This window comes from Rhipicephalus microplus, chromosome 6 (genome assembly GCF_043290135.1).
Source record: "Rhipicephalus microplus isolate Deutch F79 chromosome 6, USDA_Rmic, whole genome shotgun sequence".
Classification (NCBI taxonomy): domain Eukaryota; kingdom Metazoa; phylum Arthropoda; class Arachnida; order Ixodida; family Ixodidae; genus Rhipicephalus; species Rhipicephalus microplus.
This window is the reverse complement of record NC_134705.1, coordinates 166,828,144-166,850,515: the sequence shown is the minus strand read 5'-3', so window position 1 is coordinate 166,850,515 and position 22,372 is coordinate 166,828,144. Positions and strand designations below refer to the sequence as shown.

The following is a 22,372-nucleotide window of genomic DNA, read 5'->3' as shown; positions in this document are numbered from 1 at the left end:
TCTCACCGACAGCCGCCGGTCGCACTCGCCGGCACTTCTCTAGCTCTTGTACGAGAACTCAGACATGGCGATTCGTGTGGACCCGCCGCGGTGGTCTAGTGGCTATTAGGCTGCTGACCCGCAGGTCGCGGGATCGAATCCCGGCTGCGGCGGCTGCATTTCCGATGGAGGTGGAAAATATGTAGTAGGCCCATGTACTCAGATTTGGGTGCGCGTTAAAGAACCCCAGGTGGTCGAAATTCCCGGAGCCCTCCACTCCGGCGTCTCTCATAATCATATGGTGGTTTTGGGACGTTAAACCCCACATATCAATCAATCACTGGCAATTCGTGTGCTTGGTGAACCAATATGATAGCGTAATGTTTCCGGCACACTGCATTCGTTTTGGCCAAGCCGTTATGTAGTTGTTGCTTTAGCGAAAGAGCTACAGCGTTGCGCTGGCGCGACCGCCCTCTACATTGCGCGAAAAGCATCCCAATACTCAATCAAATAAATTAGGCGGGCGTATCTATGGAATGAGCCTAGAAGCGTCATAAAGCGTGAGCAGATGTCGCCCTTTAGAACGAGCGCGAAACGGATATTAAACTTGGCAGACCCCACCGGTAAACTGTTGCTTCTCCCCAGTCCCCTTGGTTTTTTTTTTTTCTTGAAGTTGTGAATTGTAAAAAAAATAGCACTAGTGCCATTAACATAGTGGCAATCGTTACAGGCCGCAGTTGCGTGTGTTTAATAAATGTGCAATTTTTAGTAGCAGGTGTAGATCTTGTCTATGTTGTGTACACGACAAACATAACTTAAGTTGAGCCTTAAGTTTGTATGCCAACTAAGTATTTAACACACAGTTAACGTCATGTTGGTGTGGCGCAGTGGTTAGCGTCTTCGAATAGGTATCTGCAGGTTGCACGTTCGATCCTCCGTGGCGCTTTGTTTTTTTTTTTACGGGACGGAAGTTTTTTATATTGTTTTTACAGAATTCTTTTTTTATTTTTTGTGGCAGCTCGTCACGGTGATTCTGACGTCATTTCGCGCTCAAGCTTTGCCGGCACTGCAGCACCCACCATACCCACCATGCGCCATGGTGGGCGTTTCCCACCATTCACCCACTACATTAATCCACTATAATGGTGGGTGGTGGTTTCCACCATGCCCACCATTCGTTTTTTTCCGATGGGGCAATTGCAGCATGCGACAAACTATGGTACCTTCACTGGTACTGGACTAAGTCTAAAAATTTTCGCGGTGTTGAATTCTTGGGGCAATAAGCTTTACCAGTGAATTCATCCCATGGTTACTTGAAAAAGTGTTTCAGGGCCCCATTAAGGAGCTTCACCCCTAAAAGTTGTTCTCGATTCAGAGTACTAAGTACTCTACTATAGAAGAGCGTAAAGCCGTCCCGGGGGCCTCTCAATCGATGAGGCCAAAGCACATGCGTGTTGAGAGCAAATTTTCGACGATTAGAAGTACTATGTACTCTACTATGGGAGAGCAATAAACCGTCCAGTCCACATTTTCAATGTCACACACTCAGATAACTGCCTATTTAGAGAAATTTATTCTCACGAACAGTGAACATCAATTACAATCCAACAGAACATCGCGATGCAACACAACATCCACAGACACACCAAACATTGTTACGAAAGATGTGTTTACATATGTACACAAAACACAACATACACTGATACACAATAATTTTTACAAAAAAATATGTTTACATGTGTACAAAACTTGGTAAATGAAGAACACATATATGAAATGTAAAGATCTATATGCTAGGTATTTACATAGCTTTTGCAAGGTATTCGTGCGAGTACTACACAAAGATTTACCTACCAAAACCAGGCAGGCCTGAAAACAAGCTTTACACGTCTCTCGCAGACGAACACAAAAGGACAGGACCCTGCAGTGCCGAATAAATTCCTTCTCTCCCAGAAAGAAGAGTTCCTTCGACAAAACAGACAGATTCGGACTGTAATAAAAAACTACGTCATCCGAGCAATGCACATGTTTACATACTGGGAAAAAACCGTAAAGGTAGTCCAAGTTTGGTGGTTCAATACTCTGTAACTTTCAACTTCTTCACTACATTGAGCTGTGAAATGAAGCAATCGTTTTTTACATATCACAACAAACATTAAGCTGTATTAAAACTTGGTAAGAAGGAAGCTATGTTGTAGTCTATTCGAAACAAACAAACAAAAATATGGCAAGTCGCGCTAGCCAGTTGACAATGTATGTCATTTTGCAATCAACTGAAATGCGCCCACAGCAGCTTGGAACTGCATCGTGTAATGACTACGCTGGACGAATCGCATCAGCTGCACCACCTGGCTTTTTTGTTTTCTTAGTGATAGAATGGTCCTTTAATACTTTTTTTCTATGCTGATAGTGAATGAAGCTAACTTTGAGAGTTTTTTTTTTTGTTCGGCACTACTTCTATGAAAAGTATCAGATAACGAAGTCAAGAAGTATTGGAAACATTGAAGCCCTCCTGACAGCGAATTTCGAAACTGTAAGCACTTGCGTTGTTGGATAATAATCAATTATTATTATTATTATTATTATTATTATATTCCAGGAGCATTCTTGGGCAATTCTGAGCGATTATGACTAACGAACGTTGCCTTGAAGATATTTTCATTTGGTGTTAAAGTAAGCGTGTGTGCTCATTTAAGCTTTCACCACCTCGCGACATCGCCACTAGTAAAACGTAAACAAAGGTCCCTTGAGACATTCCAAAAAAAAGAACAAGCGAGTATTGGCGACGTCGCATAACATTCACGGGGCACACACAAAACGACGACTGGTACCCAACGAGAGCTGTTGTTCCCCGTCCCTTTCACTTGATTGTCAATGAGGGTTTATCTGCTTAAAACGCTCTTTTTTTAATGCGAATCATCTTGTAATCAAGCTCGATTCGGTGTGCGGCGTGACCACCCTTACTGCGCGTGCGCGTACCCTCGTTCTCTCCTCTCCTACGCTTCCCGTCTCCCGTCTTGCAACGCCAATGCAGGCAGCTTCTGCTAGTCTATGCTTGCTTTCCCCTTTCACCCTTCTAGGCATCCCTCTCCGCGGCGTTTACACCATCATTGCGCACGGTTCCTCTAAGAGGGAGGTGGTGTAACTCTTTCGTCGGGGGCACAGGCTGCGCGTGGTTCCACAATTGGCATCAGGTGGCGCTAATTTGCGTAAACTGCGCGTTCAGCGTCACTGATGCTTGAGCGCACGTAGTCTGGTCTGAGGCTCTTCCCCGCTGTGGGGTGCTAGTTTCTTTCGAATTCGGAATGGCGTTTTGAAATGTCGTTAAGATTTATCACAATTACCGATGCTAGCATTATTTATACGCCAGGTTAGAGAGGACCTGCGATTCAATTTCGCCATTACCAGACATAATTGGCTAACAATTACCGCAAAGAAAGTACCAGGCGGAAATTTCCTAGGCCGAAATTTCGCGGCCAGGGGCTCTTTCGTCGTACTGTTTTATGTGTATTATACAGTAACTTAACGATAGTAAAGAGGACGAAAACCAAACTTGCCATCAGCAGGGATAAAACCTGCCCAATGATGCAGATTCGATCCTTGCAAGAGGGGGGGGGGGGGCAAGTTGTTGTTTTGTCCACATTACTTTCGATCACATGTTGTATATCCCAATTCCTACAATAGACGGAGTGGGGACTGAGTACTTGCATGGAATTCCGGGACAGCCGGGTAGCCATACAAGAACGACAGCCTCTCAGATAAAGAGGCGTGCGGAGAGTACGTCACAACGTTTCGCCACTTTGCCGCCAGGGGAAAGGCGCGTGTTTATTCTACGTTGTGCGTTCTGTGTACACAGATGAGCTTTTCGTAGCTATTTAGTATACGAGAAAGTAATGTTTCGGTCATCACGCATCTGTGAGAGGACTTCGGCGCGCAAAGATGGACCTTGCAGAACTTGAGCAGCAAGCATATGAACACTAAAACACCAGCTTATCTCTGTGTATGCGAATGTGACAACTTAAAGAAACAATAAATTAGATCGAATTGTTACTATGTTACAACGAATGTTCTACTAATGAGAGTTCGGTGTACTCCCCTATGGGATAGCTATAAGCTCCCCTGGTACTCAAGCTGCTATATGCCACTCGACGCCTTCCGCTTTCGTGTTTAGAAACAAAAATTGGTTAACAATTCAGAGTGCTTTGTACTATACTATGGGAGATCTGAAAACTGTACCGGGAGCCTCACACTTGGGACAACAATTGTATTTAGAAAAAGTGGTTAACAATTTAGGTTCCTATATGGGAAAGCATAAAGTGTTTAAGACAACTTGCTAATGATTGATTGATTGATTGATTGATTGATATGTGGGGTTTAACGTCCCAAAACCACTATATGATTATGAGAGACGCCGTAGTGGAGGGCTCCGGAGATTTAGACCACCTGGGGTTCTTTAACGTGCACCCAAATCTGAGCACACGGGCCTACAACATTTCCGCCTCCATCGGAAATGCAGCCGCCGCAGCCGGGATTCAAACCCACGCCCTGCGGGTCAGCAGCCGAGTACCTTAGCCACTAGACCACCGCGGCGGGGCGATTGCTAATGATTTAGAGCGCAAAATGCACTCTACGATGGCGGGCAGGGGGGTCATTAGCTGTTTTGATTTAAGGTCATTGCGACATGAAGGTAGCATAGTTCGTCCGTAAGGCCCGTGTGCTCAAATTTGGGGGCACGTTAAAGAACCCCAGGTGGTCAAAATTTCCGGAGCCCTCCACTACGGCGTCTCTCATAATCATATGGTGGTTTTGGGACGTTAAACCCCACAAATCAATTAGTTCATCCGTACCCACCGCTGGGTATAGAAAAAAGTGTTGAACGATCTAGAGTGCTTGGTACTCAACCATAGGAGAGGATAAAGCCGTCCCGTGGGCAAACACTAGTTGTCCCATATGTTTGGAGACCTGTGTTTAAAACTTTTATTGTCCCAGACGTCAATAACATTTCAACAAAACATTTTCTTGATAGACATACATTAACGATGATGACAATACCAAGGTGGATTAAAAATATTGCTGGGGTGGAAATGATTGCCCAGGAGCGAAGCCGTGCCCATGGCAAGATGGCGGCTGCGGTTGTCATCTTACTAAGGGCGGGATAAAGTGTTACCGTTCAGCGATTAAGAACAGAGCGTTTCCCTCGCACGCCCGACGAGCTTAATGTGGCAACTTTTTCGAGTCACATATAGTGCTTCATGTGCGTCTTAGTGCTACTAATTCTCCTTAGTAAGCTTCTGATTGGAGGCAAGGTTCTTTGGAGATGCAGTCGCGCATACTCGTTTCTGTGTTATTTAGCCGGGAACAACTATCATTTAGCATAGAACTAACATAGCATTCACATTAACATATCCAAGCCACTTGATTTTTCAGTGGGCACTACCAGAAGAAAGCATGTTTCCACGAGCTGGCTCCACTTCTGCTGGAAAGGCAATGCCCAAGCTTTCACTCCAGCAATTTTTCTTTAATCCTCCTTGGACAATACAGACTGTGTGTTTAGAGAAATGTATTCTCACGAACAGTGAACATCAATTACAATCCAACAGAACATCGTGGTGGAACACAAAGTCCACATACACATCAAAAATTTTTACAAAAAGGTATGTTTACATAAGTACACGGAACACAAAATACACAAATACATAAGAATTGTTACAAAAAGATATGCTTACACATGTACAATACATGGTGAGCGAAGAACTCACAAATGAAATGTAAAGATGTAAAGATATGTAAGGTATGTATATTGTATTTACAAGGTATTTGTGTTTATGAAAAAAGTAGTTAACTATTTAGAGTAATTTATACTGTACTATGGGAGAGCATAGAGCCGTCCCAGGAACTCATACGTTGAGCATCTGGCAGAGCCTCGTGCAACACTAGAGAGAGAGAGAGACGTGTTTATTCACAAAAGCATGAAGAAAAAGGGCATGGGAGGAACCTCTAGTCCGGGGTCCCTAGGACGGCTCCAGCGATGAGCCGGGCCTGCTGTATCAGTGCTCGGCGGACCTCGGGAGGTCCATCGCGGAGAGCATCATCCCACAGCTCCTCGTTACGTAAAGGGTGAAGGAAAGCAGGTAAGGGAGGAAAGGTGTTCGCAGTGCACTCGATCGAGACATGGAAGGTCGTGGGCGAGTTTCGACAGCCGGGGCAATGGTTTGCATAGCACTGCGGGTAGAATTTATGAAGTGATACAAGATTAGGAAATTTTTAGTCTGTAGCTGGCGTAACGCTACTGCCTCCTCTCGCGAGAAAGATGGCGGTGGGGCGCTCTGGGTGCGACGGACGTTCCTGTAGTTACGAAGAATGTCTGTGTAAGTGAGAACAGGATCCCCCCACTCTGAAACGGTCGCCTCGCCTTGCCGGGCCACCCGGAGGGAAATTTCGCGGGCAACAGAGTGTGCGCGTTCATTGCCCGGCAGAGAGGCGTGACCAGGAGTCCAGAGTAAGTGGGTGCGAAAAGTACTGCTTTACTCAGTTAGTGGAATTGGATTGAAAATTTGGTGGGCCGCTCTTGGGATGCCATGTCCTGACAGGAAGGCCTGACATGCCTGTTGTGAGTCTGTAAATATGTAGGCCTCACTGTGAACACGAATAGCGTATCTTATCGCTAGAGCATAGCCCTAGAGCGACTCCAAGAATTTCGCCAAGAGCGGCATGTGTCCCACGCATTGCAGCCGAGTCCTGCAGGGAATCGGTGCCATCTAACACTACCGAGGTGTAACCTTCGTGAGTTCGGGCTGTGTCCGTGTAAAGACTATGAGATTCCGGGTTGTCTTCGAGCATACAGCTGAGGTATCGTACGCGGGATTCGCGCCAGCCCTTGTCATGCTGGGGGTGTATGTTACGTGGTAAGGGATGAACAGTTAGTAGTTTACGTATCGCAGGTGATAAGGACGTGGGGTGGGATTCAGTCTCAAGTGGTGGGACGGGATATCCGAGGCGTGAGAGGAGATTGCGGCCAGTAGGGGTGAGTAGGAGGCGTTGGCGCTGACTGACCCAATCTGCCTCGAGCAGCTCGCTTAGTGTGTTGTGTGTCCCCAACTCAAGAAGAAGACGTGTGGAAGTGTAGTTCGGAACGCCATGCGCCAGCTTTGTCACTTTGCGGATCATGGCGTTTATGCATAGTTGTTGCGATTGGGTCAACCGCTGGAAGGGCAAGTGATATGTCAGCCGGCTAATCATGCAGGTCTCCACCAAGCGCAGCAGGTCTTCTTCTTTAAGCCTTGAGCGCCGATTTGAAACCCGCCGGATCATGGACGGTATTTGGTCAACTTGTCGAGATAAAAGGCCAACGGTGTAGTTAGCTTTATCATCCGCTTGAACATGTAGTCCAAGGATGCGGGAACGAGGGACATGCGGTATGGGTATGCCATCCACGTGCACAATAATTGGGGCAGGAGGGCTACCAGTTCGGGAGCGAATGACGATGAGCTCCGATTTTTGAGGAGCACATTGCAAGCCTCCTCTTTTAGCGTACTCAACGACAGTGTCTACTGTTTTTTGCAGTCGGCCTTGGATGGCTCCATCAGAGCCCCGCGTCGACCAGATAGTGATGTCATCCACATTAATAGCGTGGGCGACATCGGGGATCTTGTCGAGCAAGTGGGGAAGCCCTGCCAGAGCGATATATACATTGTAGGGCAAAGGACGGAGCACTGTGTTGTGTCCCACGTCCTGTAAGGTGGATTGTACCAGACCAATGCGGTCCCATTCCCACAGTGGCCGTACGATCCCAAAGAAATGAGCGGATGTCGTTATACATTCGAGTTCCACAATGTGACTCGGCTAGATTGCGAAGGATGAGGTCGTATTTAACATGATCGAAGGCCCCCTTCAAATCTAAAGCAATGAGTGCTCTCGTTTAGGCGCAAGATAGGGGCCCTCGGACTTCTTCCCGTAGCTGTAACAGTACATTTTTGGCTGATAGATGAGCTCACGGTGTCTGAATTGAGAATGCGCGAAGAAGGATTGCTGTTCTAAGAAGGGCTGCAGACGTCGCAAGAGTACATGTTCCATCAGCATGCTAATGCAGGAGGTTGGGGATATGAGACGTAGGTTTTGGACCTGAACTGGTTTGCCCGGCTTGGGAATCAACGAAATATCGGCACATGCTTGGGGAAGCGTACCTTGGCGCCAGTATTGATTGAATATACTGGTGAGGTGGGTGATATCCGCATCACTTTCGTTACGGAGTGCTGTGAGCCGAATGTGGTCTGCTCCCAGTGCTGTGTTACAGTGCAGATGTTGTAACACTACCCGTATTTCCTCAACCGCGATATCTGCAACCAACAATTCATTTGTCTCGCCTACGTGCGGATAGTCAGGGTAATGCGGTGTTGGGCCTCTCGGAATGAGATGTTTTTCGAGCTCACTGAGAAGTCCCTAGGGGTCGTCCCGATACTTGTGTATTAGGATGTGTAACTGATGAAATGTCTTTGTTTTCGTGGTGGTGGGGTCCGTGAAGGGCCGTAGAATTAACCGTTTTTTTGTGCCTAATGTTCCGGAAAGATGGTTGCAGAATCCTCGCCAGTTATTTCTGGTGAGGGTCACTGCGTATTCTTGAGATTCCCGTGTAATTTGACCTATTCTTTTTCTCAGTTTACGACACAGACGTTGGCGTTTCCATCGCCGTGTCAGTCCTCTCCGCGCGTCCCAAAGATGAAACAAATGTGGGTCAATGTCTGGGGTTTCAGTGGTAGTACATAATGTGTGCGTGGTGGCCTCTATATCTTGAGTAAGAGAGTCAAGCCATCGCTCGTAACCTTGCCCCTCAGGCGGGTCCCGGCGACGTTCCCTGAATTTGACCCAGTCTGTAATTCGTAAACACCGCTTGGTCCTCCGGTCACCATTAAATGGTAGAATGGTCGCCACAATATAGTGGTCGATGCCAAGGTGCTCCTTTAGAGGACCATGCGCTACCACCGGGCCCGTATTGCGTACAAAGGTGAGGCCAGGGCAGGTGTCACGTGATATATACTGTTGCCAATACGAGTAGGGCGCTCTGAGTGAGTTAGTAAAGTGTATCTCATGTTACAAATATCATTCCACAAGCGTGTTCCTTTGGCCTGCGATTCCACATAACCCTAAACTGTATGTAGAGCGTTAAAATCCCCGCACACCACACGAACCCATCCAAAACTCTCAAATTCCGTGAGAAGGCGGTGAAAGTAGTGCGTACGCGAACAGGGGGAACTGTATACATTTAGTAAAAACAAGCTTTCACTGTTTGAGCTTTGCGTAATTATTTCGACTATTTGGTGAGGGATGTCACTGTTAGTTGTATGCACTCGACATGTGACATGTTTCGTAGCTAGGACTCCCACAAGAGGTGAGGCAACCAAGAGAGTGTTGTAGCCTGATAAAGGAGGTGGACAATTTGGTTCTTGTAAGAGGATAACATCAGAAGCGTCAGTGGATGCGGTTACGTACTGCTGCAAGGAACTCCACCTTTGGCGGAAACCCCTGCCGTTCCATTGCCACACCACTAGTCGTGGCGCGTCACGCGACGCCATCTTCATCGCGGGAGGAAACGGAAGGACGTGTGTAAGGGTGTGAGTGCCGTGCACTCGCATTGGATGTTGACGGCCGAGAGATTTGATCAAGTTTAGTCTCGGTAGTTGGTCCGGCGGTGGTACGTGCGAGTGTGCCTTCTATACATGACTGGACGCGCTCCATCATCTCCATTTGAAGGATTTCCATGCAGCGTTCTATCCTGTCGAGTGCAGCCAGCATACTGGTGCCCATTTCTGCTACCAGCGCGTCCATTTGCTTTTGCAGGCATTCGCAACGCGCCTCCATGTCTCACCGTAGGCGTGCTATTTCCGCGAGAGGATCAGGGGTCGAGGACTTAGTGATCTGAGCGGATGTGGTGGGGAGTGATTGGCGGGACGGAGCAAGCTGTGGGGGACCCTCTACCTGACCTATACCTCCCGAGGAGCCACCTTGGTTGCGTTCCGTTCCGGGGCCCGCAGCTGCTCGGAGAAAGCGTGCACCTCCTTGCCAATAGGTTTGCTCGGGAAAACCTTCTTGTAGGGTTGTCGTGTAGATGGGGAAGGAGCCTGCGTCTCCGATGGATGCCGTGATTCCTCGCAGGAGCAGGAGCGGGACTTGGAGCAGGAGCGGGACTTGAGGCTAGTCCGGGATTGAGAGCGGGTCTGAGACTTAGAGCGGGTCTTTGACTTGCGACGCGATTGAGACCGGCTCTTGGAGCGCGACTCTTCTGTTTTCGTCGGGGTGCGTGAATGGCGGGTCTCGGCTGTCTTGCTTGATACGGTATGGCCACTGGAGGGTTGGAGTTCACCCAGTTAATTTTCGAGGGCTTTCGCACCCATGCCTTGTTGACTGCTTCACTCTTACGCCGAGGGCTGCCTGGATCCCTCGTAGGGTGAGGTCCGTCACAGGATTTGCAATAGGGAGTTCACGGATGCGACTGGGTGGGGTTTTACGGTGCCGCACGTCGGGCATATGATAACGTCTGGTGTAGGGCAATAGTCATCCAGATGGCCCAGCTTAAGACTAATCTTGCAAACCACTTGTCGGAGGTGATGGGGGTAACAACGCAGATCAGCCTCGTAGAAGCGTACGTAGCGAGGGACCTTCAATCCTTTGAAAGTGACTAACGCAATGTTAATCTGACCCATCATGCGTGCTTGAAGCATTTGGGTTGCAGGAGCCACAAGTTACTCTACTAGCGTGGAAGACGACGCACCGGGCATGATTCCAGGAACAATACCTTGCAAGAGTTGTCGGGAGCCACAAAGTATGTGGTGATGGGATAAACATGCTCACCTAGTTTCAGCTCCCGCACCCTGTATAACGCGTCGGCCACATGGGACTGGGGCGGGCTGATGATTGCTAGGTTTTGCAGTGGTCACAGTCGGAATATGATTTCCTCGCGGTCTTTGGTAGTCAAACCAGCAGCGCACTAGAGAGCACCGGCAAGTTCAGGGCGCGTCCACCTATCCAGGCAGAGCCCTCCACGAGGGCTTAGAATGATATTTCCATCGTGTTTAGGAAGTCGAGGCAGATGCTGGTTCCCTCTCTGCTTGCGTACATTGCGCTGAGAGACACCCGAGATGGCCTTGCTTGGTTGGGTTTCCTTGTAGGTGTTCACTTTGCGGGCGCATCGCTCCTTGATGACGGTCTTCCAACAGCCACCTGCATCGTCGTCATCGGTGCGGTCAGCAGGACAGTTCAAGGCAGCATGTTCCTCCATTCTTTCCCCATTCAAAATGTCATTTTGTTGCCCGGAAAGAGAACTGGTGAAAGCTGGATCAGATTTCAGCCCCATGGTGTGCGTCTCGGGTGTCGTTACTGCCGTGCAACGCCCGGTGGCGTTCTCCGTCGCCGACGACTACCCTTGCTCATTGGAAGACGGCGTTACGGTGGTTGAATGCTCCATCGACACAGTGTCGAAAGTTGGCTGAGAGCCCTTCGCACTGATGCCGGCTTCGGGCCCGTAGTATGTAACGCGGGAACCACGCCGCAGTAGCAGCAGCCGCGTAGGGGCTGCCTCAGAGCGTCGGAGTCCCACGCATGGATGGACGAAAGATCAACTCACCGCGACAAGCTTGACTTCGGTGAGGTCACCGCCACTTGCTGAGTTGACAGGCACCACCAGCACTTAGGCGAAAAGTCCCACAGTCGAAAAAAAGCACATGATGCAGGCGAAGAAACGGGGGACCGTTGTACGAGATGCCCCGGGCGCGTCTCCCGCAAACACAGGAGCTCCAAACAGCACGTCCGCTCTCCACGAACGCTAGAGCTAGACTCCACTATACGGCAAGATTGCTGTCGAAAAAACGGCATCTTTCTATAACATGCGGATTTATATATTAGGGCAGAACCCCGAAAGTAGTTCAAGAATGGCGCTATACTATCACTCAATTCGAGTCTCCCCACCAATGTTGTATGGCAAAGAAAACGTTGTCTTGGTATATCTCGTACACCTAGAAATCAGGCTTTCATTTGAAGCAAGCTCTATAGGCTTCGTGCTTTGAGAAAAGTGTTTAAATTTTATGTAAATACAGATGAACCCATATATTTTATACAAATGGAAAAATTGGAGCAATATACGGATTTTCAACACGCACAAAGGTGGCACGCGCAAACGCCACGATGTGTCGAATTTCCGCAAGCGAAAGCACGACCTGTAGCAGGTTGTAGCAGGCTAGACTGTTTTTAACTCGTATGTTTCAACTTGGGAAATGGAGAGGCACCACCTTCAAAAAAAAAAAAGCAAGTTAATAAAGTCTTAATTGTTGCATGCAGGCACGAAATGGCATGGAGAAATAGGCAGATCCCACGTACTGTGGGATACGATTATACGTGAAGCACAAATGAGGAAGGTTGACATGTCACTTTAAGATCAACATAACGTTACGAGGTAGACGTAAATTATGCCGTACATTGCTTCCACGTCAAAATTATCATGTTTGGACGTGTCATTTAACTACTTCGTCTATTCACGTCACGCGATACCGAATTTGGTATAGTGGGGCTAGCAAAACGGCCACGAGCACGCTATATGAGCGTAGCGTCTAGTCATGTTTTACATAACACGCATGTGATGATTATAAAGTTTGGACGTGTCATTTACCTTCGTCGTCCGTTCGCGTCAAGTAATACCAAATTCGGTATATGCGAAGCTAGCGATAGGGCTACGAGCGCATCATGAGCGTGGCATGTTGTCATGTTCTTACATGACACGCATCTCATGATTATCATGTTTTAACCAGTCATATATATACTTTCGTCATCCATTCTTGTCCCGTAATACTAAATATGGTATACGTGAAGCTCGCGAAACGACTGCGAGCGCACCATGAGCGTGTCGTGTAGTCATGACTTACATGACATGCATATCGTGATTTTCACGATATCGTCTGTCACTTATGTTTGCCATGCCGTCATGTCATACCATACCAGTTTTGCGATATGTCATGTCAAGGAAACCACGGCAAGAGCAGGAAGGCCACGCAATGTAAATAATTGACATTCATAACATACATGTCATGATTCTCGTGTTATGACTAGCCACCTATGCTAGTGATACAATCATGTTAGGCCATAGGATACCATTATCTAAACGTCAGGAGAGCTAAAAATAGTAGGCAGCTACCGCCCGCCCTCGGTTTTCGACGTACGTCACCACCGGCCGTGCCCGACACCGATATCGCAACTCTGGCACTACCCGTGTGGGGGACATGACGTATTTCAATGTGGCCAAATAAAGCGGACTAACACCGAATAGTATTCCGTAACTTGTGTTGCAGTTTGGCTTGAATATCTAAAATAGCGTGATTCGGAAGGGTTCAGCGCTGTCAGTTTCGATTTCGGTTTCGTTTGCCCCTTACTTTTATCTTCAGTCCCTAGAGGCCGCTAGTGCCTAACATGGCGGCCGTCCACTGCGTGTGCAAGTCAATCGCATCGCGAAAATCCATGGTTTCGTTGTAACTTCCTCGAAAAATCTGCATGTGATCGACACCGTTTTTGCAGCAGACTCTCGGACTTGGTGCTAGAGCGTTCAAACAGCGCAGCAACAGCCATGGACTCGACGGAAAAGGAAGTTCAGGTGAGACTCTCCGTTCCGTCGGAAGAAACGCATCGTTTCTCCGTGCCACCGCCTATGATCGGATTCGATTCCTTTAGCTCTGCTGCTTGCTCTCTCCAAATAAGACAAACATTTTGTTCGCGGGTCGATGCTAAACTATCGCGCTGACAAACAGCCACCAATCTCAAACGGCTCGCACGTACTCCGTGTCGTATTTTATCTAGGACACTGACTCGGGAGAGCAAAAAAGATGCCAGTGCGGTTGAATTTCGCTCGGGAATTGGAGCAGCGGTTTTGTGGGAAGGCGTGTGAAAACGAGGCGCCTGTGTCGTTGTACAAACGCAGACAATAGTTGGAGCAAAAGTGAGCTTAACGCCCGAAGACAACTTCCGGCTTTTAAAGTGTAAACGTCGAACACTTTCGAATCGCAATTGGTTCGCGTTTTTCGCTCCCAGTGGCCCGGTTAACGAAAACACGCCTGGGGTTGGGCGTGAATGCTTGCAAAGTAAAGGTCCACAGCACATCATGTAACCTGTTCGATTGCGATGTGAAGGCTTGCTTCATCGGTCAAAAGAGCCGCACCTAAATCGACCGTGTAAATCTATCGCAGCGCGAGCAACTTGTGGACATGAAACGATCGGCTCACGAGCCAGTGAAATCGAAGTTTCCAGTTTTGTTTACGTCGCTGTTGCAGCCGCATCGTACACATGTACTGCGTCGCTTTTGTTAGCTAGTTGAATTACGAGCCGGCTGCGGATGTGCTTCAGGTTGCGATGTTACGAAAAATAGAATCGGGAAACCGAGGCAGACACGCATGGTGTATCCGTAGTTCTAGTGTTGCGGATAGGGCTTATGCTGCTCGCAATGGTGCGTAGAAAGATGCTTGAGCACTGAAAGGCGTTGCACTTTGTTATGAGCAGCTGTGCTTGCGCGAAAAACTAACAAGAAGCTGGCAAACTGAATAGTGTTGTGTTCTTTAGTTGTGGTGAGCTAGAAGTGCGTAAGGAGCATTGTGCTGACTGAGTGCCCTTTTGTGTGTTTGTGTGCAGCGTGTCAGTACCCACATATTTTCTCTTCACAGTAGTGCTAACTCGTTAATGTTTGTACATCAATGCCTCACATGTATGTTGAAGTACTCCCGTCTGTAAAGCTCTCATTGTATGAAGCACATATTCAATTTATTTTTTCTTGTCATTGTTTTCATGCTTCATGTTTTACTAACAATTTGAAGTGAATACCCATTTAGTTTTCTCTCTAATTTTTCATGGCAAATTGAGGATCATTGTGTAGAAAGGTGTGCAATACCTGAGGAAAAATTTACTTTACAATAAATAAAGACTTGCATAAAGTAAGTTAAACAAAACCATGAACAGAGTTTGGAGTCATGCATCAAGTTTAGAGCTGAGCATGCTACTTGAGAGCCATAACATGCAGGAGCAAGTGTCTGTTACAGGATGGCACACGTGCCTGCTTCAGCAAAACGTGACAGCTACTTGGAATAGAATACTCCTTATTGAATAAGTGAAAACTCCAGAGAATCTTCTCTTCCAATAAATGCTATGGTTATCACTCGAATTGAGCAAAAAGTAATTTCGGGTATTGAGTGAAAAAGAAACGCGGAAGATTTTAATGCGGTCAAAATCTGAAAGGTGCAGATAGGTATGATATCAAGGAGCAATTTATGATGTGCTGTGCCGCCAGCTTACGTTCGTTTGCTGTGCTGCCACACTGTTTTTGAAGGCTGCCTGTTGAACCTATCATTAATAAGTAGTGATCAAATCTCCTGTGAAGGGGGTACTCTAGAAGATGATTGGTTTGTCGGGTACACTGCCCACCTTCTGACACAAAGGGGAGAAAGAAAAGCTGCAATAATAATATTTTTATTGTAAATGCCGACTCATCATCATTTGTGGAAAGTGACTCAGTACCAGGCCAAGCCTCGCATTAGCATTTAAATTCTCTCAGCAGCTTACGCTAAGGAATGAAAGGCAGCAGACAGGTATTTAAGTGCTAATAGTGTTAGTCATTGTATCAGGCATATCTTTCTCCTGAAGGAAAGCCTATGTTATGCTGCATTTGAAGAAATCTTTTGAATGTGTCTGTAGCATAGTGCTGAATGCTTATTTGATGTACTACAACAAGCGAAATTCTCTGTGTTATACCTTCAGTTGAGTTATAACTTCAGTCTAACGTGTTTTTGCAACTCATCTGACGTCTGAATGTATGCTCTCGTTTCTAATGTTAGACGTTACAGCTGCATGTGAGGGAAACATTTAGTGAATGAATTGCACCTAAAATTCTCACCTTTGATGTCCATGCATAAATTTTTAGATTTTTAGTCTGCTGAATAAATTTTTTTAATTTACTTTGTTCTCTAATAACATATATTTATACCGTGTCTCGAGTTTTTTAGCTAGGTGGTGCAGAGCTAATTGCTGAATGGCAGTAGTGTAGGTTCGTATAAAACAGAATGGATAGAATACTCAGTAGGTGCAAGATACAGGTAATATGCAAACAGTTCAGTTGATCTAATAAGTTTATGCTATAATTATTTGGATGAAAATGAGCATAGCTTTCTAAACCAACTAGCTACAACAATTATTGCTAATATGACAACAGTTTTCCGTATAATTGAACGTACAAGCATGGCTCAGCGTTAGCACGTAATTGCACTGACAAAAAAGTCTCTAGGTAATTGACGCCTAAGTGCACCTTTTATAACTGTACCATGTCGACTATAGCTCTAGATTTTCCTGAACACACAGATTTTGCGAGTCTTTCGATTCTGGTGACTGTCGACTGTGGCCCAGTTTTCGCATCAAATCACTTGATGGTAGTCTTGAACCCACTGTGTCCCCTCTGTCCCTTTCTTGTCTATCCAGTGTGTCGACTGTCTTCTTGCTGGGTGAGAACTTCACGCGACCTTTCGCATACCCGCCTCACTTCAACTGTTCGGTCCCTGTGTCCGTCTATAGTGTGCCTATACGTGCTTCGCTTTATCTGCCTTCTTCGCCTCCTGCTCTGCTTTTGGTGGTGGGAATCCGTGTGCTTCTGAGATACCGCCCAGGTTCATTTGGTACTACTGGTTACACAGTAAGTATGCAGCATGGGAGACGTTTCGGGCTTGTTGCATGGTGTGTTGCTTTGTCTGTCGGACTTGCCTTCTACAGCTCTCTGTTTTGTCTTCGCGTGATCTTTAGTCATATATCTTGTCACTGTTTATTGTGCTGCTTTAGAGCAGCGTGCTCCAAGATCTCTCGCCTTGTGGTTCTATTGTTTTTCTTTGTTTTTTTTTATGTGTCTATGGCGCCCTTTTCACTGACTGCTGCATTCAGTGCACTGACTGTTCTGGGAAAGCTATTCTGCATGAAGCCTTAGTTTGTGTTCTGAATGTTTTTGTTTGAAACTAACACTTCCCCGTGCCTATTAACTGGGTCTGGAAACTTTTTCAGCTTGAAAGCATTTTATTACGTTGGCAAAGTATTGAAATAGCTGTTTGGATTAGAATGACCGGTTCTGCGATGTGTGCTTTTGATAATTGGAATATATGGGAACTACTACACTTGGCAGTGCTAAAAAGAGCAGGGACTGCCTTCTTTCTTGTAAACACTGTAAAGGTGAGTTGCCTGTAGGGGGTGTTTCCTTAACCTGTGCTGTAACCACTCTGCATGGAACAACAGGATTCATCATGATATTTATGCTTGCACTAAAACAGTTATTATGTATTTTCACCAGAGACAATGTCTGTCTCTATTTCCTGCATTTTGTGAAGATGCTGTTAATGTTGTGGTTGCTTTACAATTATTAAGACAACAAAAACAAATTGCTCTAATTAAGTGTTATAAATTCAGTTAAGGAATATTATTGTCTGACACTCTCTACAATTTACCAATATTTCATTCATCTCTACAAATACATGTCACATATGTGAAGTGATGCATCTTCTGTTGTGTACTTGTGGATGACAAGTTGAACGGTAAGATTACAGTCTCAGTTGCAGTCAGATGTTATCCGGAAAATGTGTCAGTGCTTGATCATCGTAGTCTGAGTGGCTTTCAACTATACGAACACTATTTTGTGCAGGACTCTTCTATGGTTGTAGTGTGTTTGATAATGAATGATGCCAGTGAAATGACCTTGAAATGCCACAAGTTTACTAGGCCACTCTGGACAAAAAAAGCAACATAAAGATCCTCCATTCAGTGCTGTAAATACATTCATATAAGAAGTGTTTCGGTAAACAAAGGGCAATTTTACCATAGTGAAATAACCAAACGATCAGATTGTCCAGGTGATATTGTGGAAAGCAGCTATGCACATTCGTCCACACGATTTTGTCGAACACTTTTATGAAACAACATTTCATCAAAACATGACTGGTTGTCAAAGTTTATAAAAGACTGGACGGCTTATTAAAGCCTGCGTATCACTGTTCAGTGGCACCACATCTCTGGCACTTCATTGGCCAGGTGAGTTTATGGCAAATTGAAAGCGGGCATTGAAGCAATGAACTTTCTGCAGAAGCCTGAGTTCTCATCACAACCAGCCCACAAAAAAAAAGAAGGATTCAGCGTTTTTAAAACAATTCGCAGTGAGTGCCCATACTCCACGTACCCTGTGGAGTATATTTGCAGAGACCGCTTGCACAGACGTTGATGTCATTTTCAATACAGCTTAAGCATGCTTTTCAAAACGAAGCAAAACATTCGCCCATGTTTCCAAACAAGACGAACGTTCAGAGGAAAATGGATGTTAGAATTGATGCGAAGTCACTGAATAGGCCAATGCTAGTGTAGCCAACGTTGCGGCAAGGAGAGATGTCTTTGTCGAGACCCTGGAGACTTGCCTTTGCCATGGCTCAGGAGAAGACAACTCCCCAGTTGGCAATTCTGTTCAATCACTTGTTTGGCCAGTGTGTGCGTCATCTTCCGTCAGTGCAGTAGTAGAGAGCATTGAAATTGGGTTGACAGTTGCCTGTGTATGAATGCTGTAGCCTGGAGTAGTGAACACATGATGCGTGCGCCGCAGCGACGAACACTACTGCAATGCTTTAGGTACTTTGGGTACAGGGGTGTAGACGGGTTGATCAACGAGACTTGTGCACTTCCGGATTTTTTTTTTTGGTGCCGTTACATAAAAAGCGAAAAATAACCATTTAAAGCAAGAACCCCCAACGTTTTATTTCAATGGATAATGAATTCACGTGTTTTTTGAAGCAAAGGTTCATAGAGATTAGCATGAGTGTTTGGGCAAGCTGGCACTGCCCCCCCCCCCCCCTAAAAAAAATGTCTACGCTGCTCTTTGGGTACCATGGTACACACTGCCGAATATATTCAAGCCACTGCATTGCGTTGCAGAGATGGCCCATAAGACATTCCATAGGTACCAGCCAGTGTTGACACGGCCTTTAAACTTTTGCTCGCGACTGAACGCTTTTGCCAAGTACACTGTTCCTCGGTCGATCGACTTAGTTTTCCAACGTCCCGCGCCCGTTATCAATCGGCGCTTACTGTTATGCGAAGTTACTTTCGCCGTTAAGAGACAACATCGCCTCGCTCCCTTTGGTATTATCGCTCGACAGTGTTTTTTTTTTTTTTTTTTCGTTGGAGTCGCCGCTGTTGTGGGCGTCGTGTTTCGAGCCGCTTCGAGTATCGGCCTGCGCGATCGTGTGAATCGTGCGTGAATGGGAATACGTGAGAGGTTTTTTCCGACGCTGAAAGCTGAGGATAGAGGGGAAAAAAGAATAAAGAAAGGAGCAATGCAGAAAGCAACACTAAACCGGCTGACCTCCTATACTCCAGCGGATCTGTAACTGCGGTGGCTGCAGAGGTGCCTTTGATATTTGTTGCATTTATACTTTTTTTCTATCTTTAGAGTCTGCCTTTTTTTAAAATGTGTGTGTTGCTAGGCGCAGTCCGCATAACTTACTTTTGATGCTGTTCCCGCGCCGTCTTCCACGCTATAAGACGCGATGTGGGACTTTCGTTTACGGTGCCAAGGTATAAAATTAATAGAAAATAAAGTGAAAGGGTCACTGGTGGCGGTCGTTAAAAAGGAGGCTACAGCGTCTGCCGGCTTGCATACATCTTGCCGCTTACGTTGGGCTGTGTACGCCCCCCGGCGATTTTCTCACGATTTCTTTTTTTTTTTTTATTCTTCTTGAATATTGGCGCTTGGGATGGCGTCGTTGCGCTTTGGAATCGAATTAAGAATAGGTTTATTGGCTTGGTGGAGGTGGGGGAGTGTATTCGGAGAACACGACGAGTGGGACAATTTATGGTTCCTCGATTTTCATTAGAGATAACGCTTGAATCTTTTTTTTTTCTTGTTCTTCTTCGATGGATGGCTCTATAGCTGCCTGGATTGGGTTTTTCTTTTTTTTTAATTGTGTGGCTGTATAAGGATGCAACTGCATAGAAACACAGTGCGCAGTAGTCTGAATTCCAGCTGTTAGATTAATAAGTGTGTTTTTTTTTTTTCGAAAAAGAGGGGAGGAGCGATAGAGTACTGGAAACGCAGGGATGTTACCTATTATTTGTCTAGTTTGTTATTCAACCCCTGGTAAAGGGGATTGAGTGCATGGTCGTCGACAGGAGTTTCTCTTGGCGATCAAACCAGTGTTTCTTTCACGAGGGGGTGTGAGGGGGAGCACTGGTATAACTTCGGTGAGGGCGAGTGCTGGGGAGGCTTTAAATGTGTCCCTTTTTGCACCCCGCCCCCCTGTCGATGCCTATTTAGAGGCGATAAAAGAAAAAAAAAAGAGAGCGTTGGCTTCACTAAGGTTGCCTAGGGTCACAAATAGACTCGCAAAAAAATAGTGACGGGTGTTCATTGTTATTTTGTTTTTCTTCATGGAGTCTATATTAGCACGAATGGCTTGACGATAAATCGGAAAAACGCCTACACTGAAAGGCTTCGTAACGGGTTATGTATTCGCGCTATAAATCGATTACCTTGAACGGTGTGTTTGTGCACGCCCGATTAAATTTCCAATATTCTTCTAGGGCATTCCGGTGCATACACGTTATTATTATTATTATTATTATTATTATTATTATTATATTATTATTATTATTATTATTATTAATATTATTATTATTATTATTATTATTATTATTATTATTATTATTATTATTATTATTATTATTATTATTATTATTATTATTATTATTATTATTATTATTATTATTATCTGTTATTCACCATCAAGCTTGTTGAAGGTGTCATAGCCTGCCTTGAACAGTTGTACACTCGAACCTCATTATAACAAAATTGCACCTTTTACAAAATTAAGTTCGTTATATCGAGATTGGAGTGTATTAATATTCGCATTCAATGTAAGGTTACCCAAAATAGACTCGTGTACCCGCCTGGCTCTGCCGAACACTTGGCCGCCCACAGGATGCAACCATCGACAGGATACCTCCTTTCTGTACTGTGAGACATGAAAAACCAAGGCTGACGCACGCCAACGTTAGTGCCTCAGCAGACCACCTTAAGGGGGGGGGGGGGGTAATTCATATATGCTGCAATCTAGAGAGGGTATTATGGCGGCACCCAGGAAGCTTTGGTTGAACTATGTGTGGGATGTATATTATCATGGCCTCCGATTCACTCACACGACGTTACCCGTTATGGTTGTCTAATGGTTATGATGCGTGACTGCAGAGTCGCTGATTGATTGATTGATATGTGGTGTTTAACGTCCCTAAACCATCATATGATTATGAGGCACGTAGTAGTGGAGGGGCTCCGGAAATATTGACCACCTGCGGTTTGGCCACTGATGTCCACCCAAATCTGAGCACGTGGGCCTACAGCGTTTTTGGCTCCATCGAACATGCAATCGCCGCAGCCGGGTTTCGATCCCGCGACTTGCGGGTCAGCAGTCGAGTACCTTAGCCACTAGACCACCGCGGCGAAGGCAACTGCTGAACCGGTAGGTCGCGGGATCGAATACCGGCCGTGGCGGCCGCATTTTAAATTTAGGCGGAAATCCTTGGGGCCCGGGTGCTTTGATTTAAGTGCGCGCTAAAGAAACCCATGGAGGGGGTCGAATTTTCTGGAGCGGCATCTCTCTTAATCACGTCGTAGTTTTGGGACAAGTAAATTTCAACAATAATAATCATTTTACCCTTATGACGGCAAACGCAGCGATTAACACTTTTTTGAACGGACATGAATCGTATTTCTCCTCTCAATTTACTCAGATTTCTCTGACAGCCCGAGCTTCCTAGTGGCCCAAGGCACGATACAGTCGACGCGTATGTACATCAGAAAAAAAAAAAATCTGCGCATATTGAAATCAAGAGCTGTTAAAATAGAGAGCGCGCTAGAGAGTCATCCAGTGTGTGCGCTTTTCTCGCTGGCCGTTTGCAAAGATGATATCTTTATATCTCACCCACTTTTGTATCGACACACGTGCATCACATCCATGGCCTCCCTTTTCAAAAGCACGTTCGAGGCCACACGACTTGCTCGCCCATGTGTTATAGGGCGTGCTCGTTTCATGGACGATGTACGATTCTGGTTCATTCTGTGCACGCCCCGCTGCGTTCCAATGATTTCGTCGTGCCCAGCGCTCGCAGTTGTGATCCGTGAGGCCGTGAACCGTGGGAACGTATATATAGAAACAGAATTCGAAGAAGTCTACTTTGTGGGGGAAAAAAAAGTAATCGTAAACAAGTGAAATGATATAAGCAACGGCTTACGTGTGTCCATCGAACGAGGAAAAGTGCGTTTTGCCTTGTGTGCTGTGTGTATGTTGGCATCGCTTTTCAATTA

General features: G+C 46.0%; 1 protein-coding gene across 4 annotated transcripts in view; it reads left to right on the top strand.

The window, feature by feature from the left end:
- Window positions 1–13,431: 13,431 nt before the first annotated feature.
- Window positions 13,432–22,372, top strand: part of LOC119167187 (FERM domain-containing protein 8 Bili) — a 99,585-nt gene continuing 90,644 nt past the window's right edge. Inside the window, exons 1-2 of one of the 4 annotated variants that reach the window (XM_075866959.1) lie at window positions 13,432–13,609; window positions 16,471–16,681. Coding sequence is in view for 2 of the 4 variants with exons in the window: in XM_075866953.1 (XP_075723068.1) it covers window positions 16,419–16,493 (75 nt within the window). In the remaining 2 variants the exon portion in view is untranslated. Of the gene's footprint in view, window positions 13,610–16,403; window positions 16,682–22,372 lie in introns of those variants that run through there. The other 3 variants (XM_075866958.1, XM_075866954.1, XM_075866953.1) reach the window with 3 other exon arrangements.